Source organism: Etheostoma cragini, chromosome 16, assembly GCF_013103735.1.
Source record: "Etheostoma cragini isolate CJK2018 chromosome 16, CSU_Ecrag_1.0, whole genome shotgun sequence".
In the NCBI taxonomy this organism is placed as follows: Eukaryota; Metazoa; Chordata; class Actinopteri; order Perciformes; family Percidae; genus Etheostoma; species Etheostoma cragini.
Genome location: NC_048422.1, coordinates 13,404,087 through 13,417,452, shown reverse-complemented (window position 1 = coordinate 13,417,452; position 13,366 = coordinate 13,404,087). Strand labels below are relative to the sequence as shown.

Genomic DNA, 13,366 nt, shown 5'->3' with positions numbered 1-13,366 from the left:
CATACTGAAATTTGTGAAATCATTAAAATTAATGAACTTTACTCCATTACAAACAATAAAAGAAGATGGGAATCATTTCAAAAACGTTTTGGCTATCTATGATTGTTTGATTGCTAACGTCAGCTCAAAACACCATGCAAGTGACAGCCTTTGTTGTGTTTGATTGCTAACTTGTAGCAGTGAACCAACTTTGTTATGTAAGTCAATTTTTACTGTATTGACATTACAGAAGTCTCTTGTTAGCATCTTGTATGCAACTCACATCTTCACTCAGTTTACATTAGGGAGTGACACCCGATACCCAAGGCTCGGTTTACACCTATCGCCATTTCTAGCAGCTGGGGGACCATAGGCAGGCTGGGGGAACACATATTAATGTTAAAAAACCTTATAAAGTGAAATTTTCATGCTTTGGGGCCTTTAAATCCTCAAGCTCCCCACCGCCTGTTGCCTCTGCATTTGGGACCGCCATTTTCTTTGAACCTTGTGACCCATAATACAACCGGAATACTCAGGCTGAAGAAAGACAGAGAAACAAAGCCTTTTCATTTGGCTTAACATGTGTTGATGCTGCTTTTCCGCCACATGTTTCATTATCTTACGATTGATCTTCTGTCTACCATATGCTGTGCCCCCGCTGCTCGACGCCTTGATGAATGATTTTCTTCCTGTAGACCTTGGCACATATTTTACCACCTGAGTTTTATCTTTGTGATCACGTTTCAGACACAATTGTCTTCAGATGTATGCGTTTTTTTCTACTTTAATGTGGAAGAGAAAATGATAAAGTGTTGTGAAGTTATGTAAGTAATTTAAAAAGGACGGACTCTGTTTCTTCTCTATTTAACACTCTGATCAATGTGTTTTGTGTTTTAAGCAGCGAAGAGATGCTGGTGTGATTTTGCTTTAAAAAAAAAGAACATTTTAGCAGTGAATATACCTTAAAGGTACAGTTAAACAGTCAACCATTTTGCCTTGCCTTTTTATTATTGAGGATGTAGTTTCCACTGGTGTTGAACTGTAGTTTCCACTGGTGTTGAACTGGACTGCATTGTATTCAAACATATAATGTTTTGCCCACCACATTTATGACATGGGAAGAATATAGACCTACAATATGTCAACATAATGCAGTCCAGGACAACACCAAGACTAACAAAAACTGCAAGGACCCGAGTCCACGGTCAATCTATGAACATCGTTTATTTTCAGGAAAAACAAGGCTATTAGAATATTTGTGCTGCACTGAGGTCACTTGAATGCTAAAAAGGTGGTAGGACCATGAAGACAAATAAATAAAGAAAACGGAACATGAATCTCACAGATATATATTGATATCACACACGAGCATTTTCGTTGTCTAAAATAGTTCTATATACTGTATATTGCGTCATCCAGTGCAAAAACAAAACATAGAACATTATAACTCATCTAAAGGACAAATGTTTTGCATTTCTTACATGCAGTGTATCAATCTTGCATGCAACAGTATGGATTAATTACACAATGACCCCAAAACTTTGAGCTTCTAGGCGGGATACAAAGCCTTCTGTAAGGGCTAGGAAGACCACAACACATCAGCAGGTTGGGCGACTGTTTTTGGTTTTTAGCTCCAAAAGACAAAATTAGGTAAAGATGAGCCATTAGGGGGCGCTATAATAAAGATTTATTGTTTTTGTCTGAAAACTCAATGCATTTCAATGGGTAAATTGCAATATCTCTGCTACAATAAATGCTATAAACACGACAACTGTAAAGATTGTTTGGCATGACGCTTGGAGGCTTTTTACCAAATTTGGATATGACGACAAATGGCACTTCTGATTCATAACGTTGTAACATACTGTCTTTTGGAGCTAAAACTAACAGTGGGCCCGGCCCATTCTGCTGATGTCTTTGTTGTCTTCCTATCCCTAAGGTTTTGTATCCAGCCTAGAAGTGCACATTTCTTCGGGGTCATTGTGCAATTAATCCATACTGTTACATGCAAGATTGATACACTGTATGTAAGAAATGTAACTAATGTGTCCTTAATATGAGTTATAATGTTCAATATGTTTGTTTTTTCACTGGATGACTCCAAATACATAGAACTGTTTTAGACAACACAAATGCTGGTGTGGCATTGTTGTGTGTGTGATATCAAAATATATCTGTGAGATTCATGTTCCCTTTTTTTTTGTCTTTATGGTCCTACGGCCTTTTTAACATTCAAGTGACCTCAGTGCAGAACAAATATTCTGAAGAAATGATGTTCGTAGATTGACTATGGACAACAGGGTTGATGTTTTACAAGCTTTTACAGAAAATAAAATCAGACTGACCAGAGGTTATTAATAATCCTTTAGGGTTCTGGGATATTTGCAACGGCAATGTGTCGCCAACCTGGCGGCTCATGCTTCTTGCCGTTCCTGACGTTTGCCTTCCCGCGTTACGCTTCCGCTTACGCGAGCTCCCCGTCATAATTGCCTGCAGTTCTTGTTTTTGTTGCCATGGTAATATATGAAATATTGTGTTCATTCGTACAGGATTATTAAACATATGACAAACTGTTCCTGTGTGATCTTAGGTTCAGGGTATTGCTTCTGTTATGATGTGATGTGTTCTCACTTGTTTACCACAGCTGCTTTACTCCATTTATCAAAGGTTTTCCTGCAGGCCTCAAACCTCTCAAAACAACTTATTATTGTAGTTATTTTTAGTCAAAGTAAGTGTACAGACATATCAAATAAAACACATCTAATCTTGGCTGTGACTGTAAGTAAATAGAGAAAGGGATTTCTCTGGGGTGTGTTGTAGAAACCTTCTTTTTTAAGTGGTCTTTTTTTAAATCATGTTTTATTGCACACAGTGAAAAAACAAATCCTCTCTGTGTCTAATGAATAGACTTCATGCCATGAATTCAAATTAAATAAGGTGCTTGTAAACAGGATTTATATTGAACATGATAAAGCAGAGACGTTCCTTTAAAAAGAATTTTAAAGCCTTTTGAGTGATACAATGTTCCTCTTTTATTTTGACAAATATATTGCATCTTCACAACGGCAACTGTGATTGCTGCACGTAAGGATATAGGGACAAAAACCTTGCACTGAACAAATGTACCACTGAGAAAATGTTTCACAAATCAACACTTTTCTCGAATCAACTTCCCTGTTTTTGCCTTGAAAACCTCTGAAATGACTAAATGAGGCTTTCAGCAGCTGGCCACAGAGGGTGGCAGCTCTTCTGAGAAAGACATAAATGGATGCAGTTGTTGTGGGGTCTAATATGGTGACTGGTAAACAACTAGTCTAATTTAGTGATGTTTCTTCCTCCTGTTGGCCCCACACAGAGTGAGTGGAGAGCCTGCAGGGATGAGTGTTTTCCTGTAAAGCCTGGTTCTGTATTAAAATCTGTATGCAGTAGTCAGTTTCAAGAAAGGAGTCACGTTTATGTTGCCCGACGACAGTGGGAAAACCTGCTATATATTATAAATATAGCTTTTTTTTAAAACTTTTATTCATCCAGGTAAGTCGAGTGAGAACAAATTCTCATTTGCAACGACAAACTGTGATATTCCAACAGTTCAACATTTATACCTGGAAGCTGCCCAGGACCACCACAATCTGGCCACTCTAACCACTGCCATACATGACCAACATAACAAGAGTTTTACTGAGAAACAAACTTGCAGAAGAGTCATTTATAAAAACATGACATCAAGCACTGGGCTTTTCATGAACTGAAATGAGGCTGATAGATACCCCACCACTACTGGTCTCCTAGCTGCTTCTGTTAACCTTCAGAGTGATTTTGGTTCCACCTAGTGGTCACCTTGAGTACAACCACATCACATTATTTCCCAGTCTTATTGCTCTGAGATGGAGCTGTAAGTTTGTAAGAGCTATGGGACATTCTCTTTTACTTGATTAGAGCCCACTTTACTGCCTCCCAAATGAAGCTAGCATCCAGTTAATGTAATTGAGTCAAATGATGAATGGCTGACTCAACAAATGAGTAATTGCTACCAATTAAACAAATGGACTTCACTGACTGGACAGTGAGGAAAATGTTCCGCTGTAACAAGACCGGGAGCTAGAGGCCAATAACAGTAATCCTTTATGTTGTTAAAGATGTGAGAAGCATATGTATCTCTTGCTAGCTAATACCATCAATTAATCCTTTACATAGGGTCAATAACATCAACACAGACATGTGTAAAAGGTCACATCGGTCTTTGGTTTAATTGGTATAACAGTACAAACAGTAAAACAAGGCATTGTGGTCCATCAGTGAAATGATAAGACAGAAGAAGTAATCAACAGAATTAAAGCTCATAATGTGGAATAAAGACAGAGCTGGATGTTCTTCTGAGCTTTCTTTTACTCGCCTCCGCACAGCTCCAGCAGGATTTTGCGGTAGTCACCAGATGTGTCCCCCTAGGAAGCAAGAGAAAGATCTGTGAGGCTTCAAAGGATCAATCAGTCTCATGAAACCATACTGATAACAAACTTTGATATTCTTATTCAGATTCCTCAAGAGCTTTGGAAAACTCAGAAACTCATTATATCACTTTAGCTTATCACATGAAATGAAAGTCTCATCAAAAGTCCAAAAGTTAGAATCACAGTTATTATTAAATCACAGCTGATGTATTGCAAACCTTTTAACGACTAGAGTATTTCCCGCTCCTAGTTTTTAGTGCCTCACCTTGATGAAGGAGTACAGAGTCTTGCCATACAGCTTCATGAACTCCGCCTTGATGTCCAACATGTCGATCTCCGCCCTAGCAACCATTATTCTGATGAGGACACTATCTGTAGTGCCCAGCCCCTGACAAGAGACAGAAATTGTGTTTACATGGTGCTAGTGTTTGTCCCTAGTATATACAGTGTGATAACATCAGGCTGCTTTTCTTATGGCCAATGCAACTAACGTAATTATGTACGCACACACACACACACACACACACACACACAATTATTGTAGCTCCATTACAAGAATGAAACATTTACCTTCATTGATTTGTATAATCGCTCTGCAAAGAATGCTGGCTTGTTCCTTATACATTTCACTGCAACGCAAAAACAAATCCCAGCACATAAGGTACAAAGCTTAAACATCAATAGTAGGCCGGATATAAAGTGTTTATGAGCTCGGTGTTCTTAAAGTCGCTTCTATCATGACGTACAGAGGGGTGACAAAATACAAGAGATGCTTAACAATTAAGGGAATACACATTCACTGTGTAATATTAATGGACAGATGTGTGACATCACCCATTGGTTTGTGGAGATCTGCTATGTCTCGTTGAGTTTGCCGTTACGGGCGCAGCCATCCTGGTTGTGGATGTGATGATTTTAGATGAGAGGGAGGGAGGGAAACAGGAGGACCCCTTACACTCTACATTACGCTACACACTTTCATTGGCAATCACATCATAACCCGATCTAAAACAACACCCTGCTTTATCACCGCTTTTAAAATCAACGAGACCATAATTTAAAAAATGACCATCATTCTTTGTTGCAGAAAAGGTAAAACTAAAATACAAAAACTAATTATTAAACTTTTACTGACTTGAGATTAGCTTGAGATTAACTTTTACTTATTAAACTTTACGTTTACTAAGGTAATAAATCAAGTGAGAAGTGGGTTACTTTCTCATAGACTTCTAAATAAACCGACCTCCTTTTGAAACCGCATGTGTCACCCCCTGCTGGAATTCAGACTTGAGGCACTTCACATTTGCAGCACTTCGCCGAACTGGATGCCTTGTCCATTAATATTATACAGTGTATGGGAATACACCACAAATTGCATTATATTGACATAACATGTATTCCTATTTTTTGGAGCCCCCATTAAACTATGTGTACCAAGCCTAAAACATTTGCAGTTTGTGGTTGATCATGGTGACATGTTTGGTGCCAGCCAGTCACTGCGGTGTGTCACCGCACTGCAGGCACTACTATGTAAACTGAATGGTATTTCCCTTTATATTCTGCCTGGAAAGACTGAGTTGTGGCTTCTAGGTTTTTCTTTCTCTGTGTGCATTGAACTTGAATGTTAACAGCTTTCACAACAGGGTTGAATCTTTATAAATTCTCAATAGATGTCTATTTGATGGAGCATGTCACACAGCAAAAACTGACCAATGGCCAGAAAGACTTCCTCCAGACAGCCAGACATCTCCCTCTTAATGCTGTCCTCGATGCTTTTTCCAGAAATCTTCTGGTACTCATCAAACACTGAAAGAAAAAAACAACAATGACTTGTTTCAGCATAAACTTAACAAAGACAAAAGGGATTCAGAGTCCGTGTTTGCTTCTAAAACTTCCACAAAGGGTCAGGAAAATCCCCAGAGGCTAATACATGACTTCTGTAGCTTCTTTTGGTAAAAGAAAGTATTTTCATGTGACACACAATACCGACCAATACAAGGAAGTGTGCAGATTGTAAACATGACGTTTGTGAATACGCTGAAAGAATACCTCGCAGCAGATGGTTTCGGTTCCTCACACAAAGAACCGTTAGGAATTTGACCTCGTCCGTGCCCCATCGAGCCTCACCAGCCTCATAGATGGCCTGTGATCACAAACGTTAAAAAGACAATCTGGTAGTTGTAAATGAATCACATACTTTCATCTAAAGAACCTAGACTCTTGCCTTGGCATCGAGAGAAACCTGGGCCTCGTCCACTCTGTCGCTTTCATCCCGTCCAGCCTGCAATGTAGAAGACACATCCGCTTAAGAGAAAACCACTGTAGATTGCGCCACAATGGAGACAGAAAAATGATCAAAAATTGTGTGTTTTTATGATGCAGAAGTGACTATTGCTTCCTCTAACCGAAACAATGGTTGTAAAGGGATTCAAACCCTACTTCCAAGTTAAACAAGTTATCTTGTGCTTCTGAAAGAATTTCAAAATACTTTGAAATTCCAACAAATCAACTCTCTATGTAAAAAGAAAAGCAAAAAAGTGAATGTTTTTAGGCAAGGAAGTGAAATATACTCTTCTTTTAAAAAGGTTTTCTGCATTTTTTTAACATTGAATTACAATTTTATAGAATGCACTTTTATGTCATCTCTAAAAATGTGCCATTTAAACCTTCACATTGGTCCAAGCTAGGAGACGTTATTAACTACCGTTTCTTACCGTGAGTAAAGAGACCAAAACCCTCTGAAACATTCCTGATGTGTCCCCACACACAGCGTCTTCCAAGTTTCCATATTCTGTCATAAAAAGTATAAGAAAATTAATTCAAATATAAGGCATGGAATCGAATACCTGCAATACTATGGGCTAAATCTAAATACAAACTAACAGATACCCAGTCACCACATACTATATGGCTTTCTATATTTCTATGAGATTAATACAAAACTATGAGGTTTGGTAAGTAAATATATAACGGCATACAGTTTCATTGATATTTATTGTGTTGTGATCTAAATTCACCAACTGTGCTGGTCTAATTGGTACAAAACATGTACACAAAGCACCATACAATAACAATGTATTCATACTCATTGAAAGACATTACAAAAAATAACTTTGAAAAGAAAAATGAAAAACTGCCACATAAAGAGCAGCAATGGATTTTATGAATAATTTATGCCATCCACTGTTGTTTTAATAACGGACGCCATTACATCCCCGAACAAAGAACAGAGGCTCAGTGACTGATACACAATATCGGATATCATACACAACCCATAGGCACCAACAGACATTGAGCTGTATCATGACCTGATTTCATAAATTCTATTCACAGAAGTGACACACTTACCTTTCTTGTAGACCTCATTGATGGTTTTTAGTTCAGCATTTGTTCTTGAAGCCAGAATATCGATGAGGCAGGCCTCTTCTGTTCCTGCTCCCTGTTCATGAATGCATATGGACATGTGTTAGGATGGGAAGATGCTTTTCACTGAAAAGATGAGAAGTTTGTGATTTAAAGGAAACGTAGCTTAAAAGAATATGTTTGGTAATGATCTATATTTTTGTTTATTTGTCAACAAATCAACAACGTGTCTCTGTCTCTAAATACTTTCAAACTTCCCCACCCTGTCTGTGGTTATCAGCCCCAAGCCCATTTGTCCCTACATGTACAAACTGTTATCTAAACAAAAAAAGGCTTAAACTTGGGCACTGTAGTTTTTAGCAAAAGTTAGTTATTGGCATTTGATGCCCTGCAGAGTATTTAGCACAGCAGAAATGTGTATGTGAGACTGACTGAAAACAAACCCCAGAGCACAGTTTTAATGTGATGAAGGAACATGTCACAGTGCAACAGTGTGTCTGATTGATGATCAATACTTGTTGGAGGATGAATTCATGTTGGGGTTGGTCTTTTCTTGGGAATGTTGACAATAGCAAAAATATTGACTATCACTGGACTTGTCTTGAACTCTGACCTTCATTGCATATTTCAGCTCGTAGGCATCATACACAGGCGCCAGCATCAGCAGACCTAGAACGACACTCCTGAAGTTCCCACTCAGCTCTGAGGACAGATCCTCAGCCAGGTCCTGCAGGAGGACGGGAGCAGATGGATTAAGAGGAACACAGCCCAACAGCCGTTCCCACTACTTTAATAATTTGTTACTTAATAAAAGCTAATTAGCTTTGAGGTTAAATAGGTAAATCTTCTTGGCTTTATGTTTGGGGTTTTGTGCTGCCAGCCATGACTTCACACTTTCCAGCAGCAGGACTTGTGTCCCCGCTAGAGGGTGTGGTTTCTGGACAGTTTTGGGAAGTTGTTCCACACAACTCGTCTGTGTGACCACACGTGGGCGTCGCCATATGCAACATGACTCACTCTTTCTGCCTGCGAGGATCCCTCTCACAATCTTTGCTTTTCTTCTCTCCCTCAGTAGAACTTCCAGATAAGTTTATCAACCTACTACCAGACACTGCACAATGGGCTGGTTATTAACTCATCATGTCAATATAATAAACGCCTTACTTCCCTTTTAGTTAATATATTGATCTCCATAATCATAAAAGAAACAGGCAGTGCGATGTTTACCTCATGGTGGGTTCAATGTACTTTTTTATGGAGGTGAACATTCTGCTTTAGTACAGGATACAATGTCCTGTCTGTCCTGGTCTTTGTGTATAGGTGGTATTCATTTCTGCTTTACAGTTAATGGTTAACTTGCACATTATCAGCACTATGTTAGCACAGCAACCTCATGTGAAAGAGTGATGAGAGTGTACACAATGGAATAAGAGATGACTGCTACTACCAATAGTCCCTATCAAGGACGCTTTTCAAATTTTTCTGGTGCTCCGACTGTAATTTCTTCACATACTCCGCTTCATAAATGTTGGCGTATGGAGACAAACACATCACAAATAAAAGACATTTACAAATAGACTTTGTTTGCTGCCTTTTAGTGCAGCTCAGTCAAAACTCTGACCTTCCCCACTGCTTGTTTGTAGGCCTCTTTGATGCGCTGCCTCTGGGCAATAGTACGGTGTGCTAGGACCTCAATGATTTGTGCCTCTTTAGTTCCTGCAAGAAATAATACAACATAGAAGTGTATAACCTTAATCAATATTCATCTTGCATGTCTAAACATTCCTATAGAGAACAAGGGTTCAGCCCTAATGTGTAGGACGTAGAATCAGGCACTGGCATAGCAACCCTGGAGACAATCCTAACACAGTTGTTTGTTTGCATCAGCATAGTAACCATTTGTTTGGAATACAGCTCAAACTAGAGTCAGGGAAAGATGATTATGCCAGTAAACACTAACAGCATCAACATTCCACGCTGAGCTGTGGGTGAAAGACATGGATTGTTACGTACTCCTGAATGTTTGTCAGGATGTACCTCTTTGAGTGGTATATACCTGCCAATATTGCTACAGAACATTAGACTTGGTAAACCCCGGCCAAATCTGCCGGTGATTTGATTTCGTTCTGCAGTTGGTTCTGGAAAGCTGCACGTTTAATTCTCCTGCTTCAGTTCCCAATTTTGTGAGAACCAATCACAAAGTGGCTTATCTACCTGGCAAGCTATTGACGGGTTTAACACGATGACGATAGAGAAGCGACCGAGCAGCTTCTTGTTTACGTTCAACATAGCGACCACCAAATGCCACTGAAGCCCAGCAAACCCGTTGATGCCGCTGTCGCTTTTTTCAGACACCCAGATTGTTCGTCTTATTGGTTGAAGGACTGTCCAATTGAGTACAGAGTCACTTGAACTATGCCCGTTGGTCACACCTCTTGTGCAGAGAAAATACAGAGCAGAATCCCCAGACCAATGCTCAAACTCAAATCTACTGAGATTGGCTTGATCTGGTGATAGCCAGACTAACAGAATAGTGCAACCCTTGATGAGCTTAGTTTACTACTTTCTACACGATCAGCAAAGTTAGGATTAATTTTCCCTTCAATAAGAAGATGTTTAAGGAAGTTTGAAGAGGTGAGGCGAAGTACAAGGATATGCTCAGCAGAATGAATGGATAATGAAAATAAAAAGCTGCCATGACAACACAAGCACTGAGCAATACTGAATTTGCTGGATCACTCACCGGCTCCTTTCATGGCTTCTCTAAGAGTCTTGACATCAGCGTCTGCGTTGAAACCAGCCGCTTCAGTCACTGTTCCACGTTTTCCAATCTGGTTGTAAATGACAAAACTAGAATTACCGCCTTGCGGTTGTATGCCGCTGCTAACCTGTCAAATTGCAGTTTACATCCATGTCTGTCCAGGCTCGTATAATATATGTAGACTTATGTATTAAAGACTTTGATGTAATTTAATAAAAAAAGGTATTAAGTGAATTTATAGGCGAAGTGGAAGTTATCAATTGGTATTTATGACATGTAACATAACTTCACTTAGACAGAAAATCAGAATCGGCAATATTTTGTTGATCCCCAGGAGGAAAATGGGTTTTGTTACTTTTGCTCCCATTCTATAATAGAAATATAAAGAGACTCTATATATGGACAACATAAAAGAAATATGGCAAAAATAAATATATAACAGTGTAATTTTTTGTGATAAATGTCTGACCCAACATTAAAAAATAATATTACACTGAGTAAAAGTAACCAATGCTTTTTCAAATATGACATTGTTGCTAGTGTGTATACATGTATGTATATATATATATATATATATATATATATATATATATATATATATATATATATTTTATAGGTCTAAAAAAGTAAACACTATGGTTATTGCCAAATAACCCAATGGCAATAATATAAATAACATTAAACTGGGTAAAAATACCATGTTTTGGTGGGGTTGTTGACCCAGGGTTTTTATACTGGTTTTATACTATACTAGTGCTGAGTCGGTGTTAGATTGACCCAGTTTGGGTTAAATGTGTACATACATATGGATGGACAACCCGTTGCGGAGGCATACTGAACTTACAACTATGTATCTATTAAACAGAAATAAAACTATCAGACACAAAGTTTAAAGTCCCCTTTCACTCACACATAGGTTTTTCTTATTGTAACTTGTCCCGAATGATGTATATGCAGTGTTTCACACTAGAAGGCTGTTATACATGACGGCTGTAAGTTTCTATCTGCTAATGTTAGAAATTTGATTTTATTTCTGTGTCATGGCAAACATCTGGCCCATCCCACATGAGATTAAAAGACACAATAAATGTAGCGAATGTCTTCCGGTCGCATTTAGAAGTCATTTGGACACACACACACACACACACACATTCGCGCACACACACATTTAAGTTAAAATCACAATGACCAAAAGGACTTTTTACACTACTTCATGACTTTTCATATTAATTTAACTGGCTAAACTCCTGATAATTGCATTGAACTGCACAGTAGTATGAGTAACATCAAGAAGAAAGGAAAACTTCGATGATGACTGTCAATGATTATAATTTCATACCACAATTTGTGTCTATGTTTATTATAAACTAAACATGACAACAGACGTAACACTTCTATGACAGTTTGCAGTAGCAACTGTAAATCACAACAGTACTATATCATTAATAGAATTATAATAAAAGATGGAAAATTATAATATTGAATTGCTGCCCAGCCCATGTCAAAACCAAGCAAAACAAACAGTCTAGTGCACATCCTCTACTGGTAATGTAAATCCATGCAAATAGTTGATTGTTCTCGCTGTGGACAGGTGGAACAGCAGCTATGGGACCGACTTACCGCTGCCATTGTAGGAAGAGGGAGGATTTCCAAACTGGAGGTGCAGAAAGCTACAAAAGAATAAATACATATTGATAGTTGGTCATTTGCACAATGACCTGTTTCCAACCAAAGACTTGAGTTTTGAATGGAACCTTGTTAACCTCTAATTAATAATGTATGCAGGTCATCATCTCGGAGAGGGTTTCCGTCACACACATTTGGTCAAAGGCTCTCTTGTGTCCCATGTCTATGCTGGCGTCGCAGAAGCTAATCTCATTTAGCTGTTGTTTGTTCTGACACACCTGTAATTACTAGAGGGTAGAGGGGTTTTACTCCTACAGGTTTGCCTGCAGGCATCAACTTACCCACAGAGTTATCATGTGTCAAAATCCATTTAGTTAAAAACTTACTGAGGAGGCTCATTTAGTTTATAGTGCTGCAGAAAGTGTATGTGCACAGCCCTGATGTTTTTAAATCGATAAACGTCCGTTTCCACTGAAGCACAACACTACTTTATTATTAGCAATGTAGATACAAATGGTGTAAGCACAAAGAAATCCTTAACCAGTTAGTGGGCATTCTTTTAAAATTCATTATAGTATATTCGTGTTCACAGCTTTTTTTTACTTTAACAGCAAGTCCTTGGATGACAACCCTCTAACGTCAGCGAGTTATTTAAATTGAGCAATAGAAAGGGTAGCTATTCATCATCTGTAAGCTAAGTTAAACACTTTACACTAGAATTGTTTTCAAACGTATAGGCTATTGCAACTGAAATGTAGCCTATTCTGTAGTAGCATATACACTATAATGTTTAGGAAAGCTTAATTGAGATAATAAAATGAAACGAAGACGTGTTCACGAAGCTGAGCACAGAGCTGCTTCAAAGTTAACTTGGCCATGAAGTTAGGGCACACCCTAAATACTCGTCTCGCAGCCGCTCAAAGCCCTCCGTCTGCGCTCCTCTTCCGAATCAAAATCCGCTAAACACCTCGAAAACATGACTATTCGGACTCTGAACACCTCCTTACCTGTCCTGAAGACAAATTACTCCGCGTGAAGCCCGACAGAGGGTAAAGTGTCGACGTACCGGAAAACTAAAGCTTATAACTAACAGCTGCTTTTACGTCCCACCCATGGATGTACAGGTCCCACCCACTGTATGCACTGTTATACTCCCTATGGTCCAACCCACAGCAAATTATAACATCCT

The 13,366-nt window shown here is 38.7% G+C and overlaps 1 protein-coding gene across 3 annotated transcripts; it reads right to left on the bottom strand.

Annotated features, from left to right (window-relative positions):
* Positions 1–4,200: 4,200 nt before the first annotated feature.
* On the bottom strand, positions 4,201–13,296 carry anxa4 (annexin A4). 3 transcript variants are annotated; one of them, XM_034896541.1, is made up of 13 exons: positions 13,185–13,296; positions 12,172–12,221; positions 10,534–10,621; positions 9,412–9,506; positions 8,404–8,517; positions 7,776–7,866; positions 7,142–7,218; positions 6,652–6,708; positions 6,477–6,570; positions 6,138–6,233; positions 4,998–5,056; positions 4,693–4,815; positions 4,201–4,421 (listed from the first exon to the last, which is right to left on the bottom strand). In XM_034896541.1, the coding sequence occupies exons 2-13, from the start codon at positions 12,178–12,180 to the stop codon at positions 4,365–4,367; spliced, it is 960 nt and encodes a 319-aa protein (XP_034752432.1). In that variant the 5' UTR covers positions 12,181–12,221; positions 13,185–13,296; the 3' UTR covers positions 4,201–4,364. The 3 variants fall into 3 exon arrangements, with proteins under 3 accessions (XP_034752432.1, XP_034752433.1, XP_034752435.1); XM_034896542.1 differs by having other exon boundaries at positions 13,244–13,294; XM_034896544.1 differs by having other exon boundaries at positions 12,172–12,205; positions 13,185–13,289.
* Between the last annotated feature and the right edge of the window lie 70 nt (positions 13,297–13,366).

Excerpts from the sequence above, each read along its gene's own strand:
- anxa4 (XM_034896541.1), bottom strand. Across the intron at positions 7,867-8,403 it reads AGCTGAAATATGCAATGAAG|GGAGCAGGAACAGAAGAGGC; the intron begins GTCAGAGTTCAA and ends ATTCATGAACAG. Across the intron at positions 5,057-6,137 it reads GGAAGTCTTTCTGGCCATTG|TGAAATGTATAAGGAACAAG; the intron begins GTCAGTTTTTGC and ends TTTGCGTTGCAG.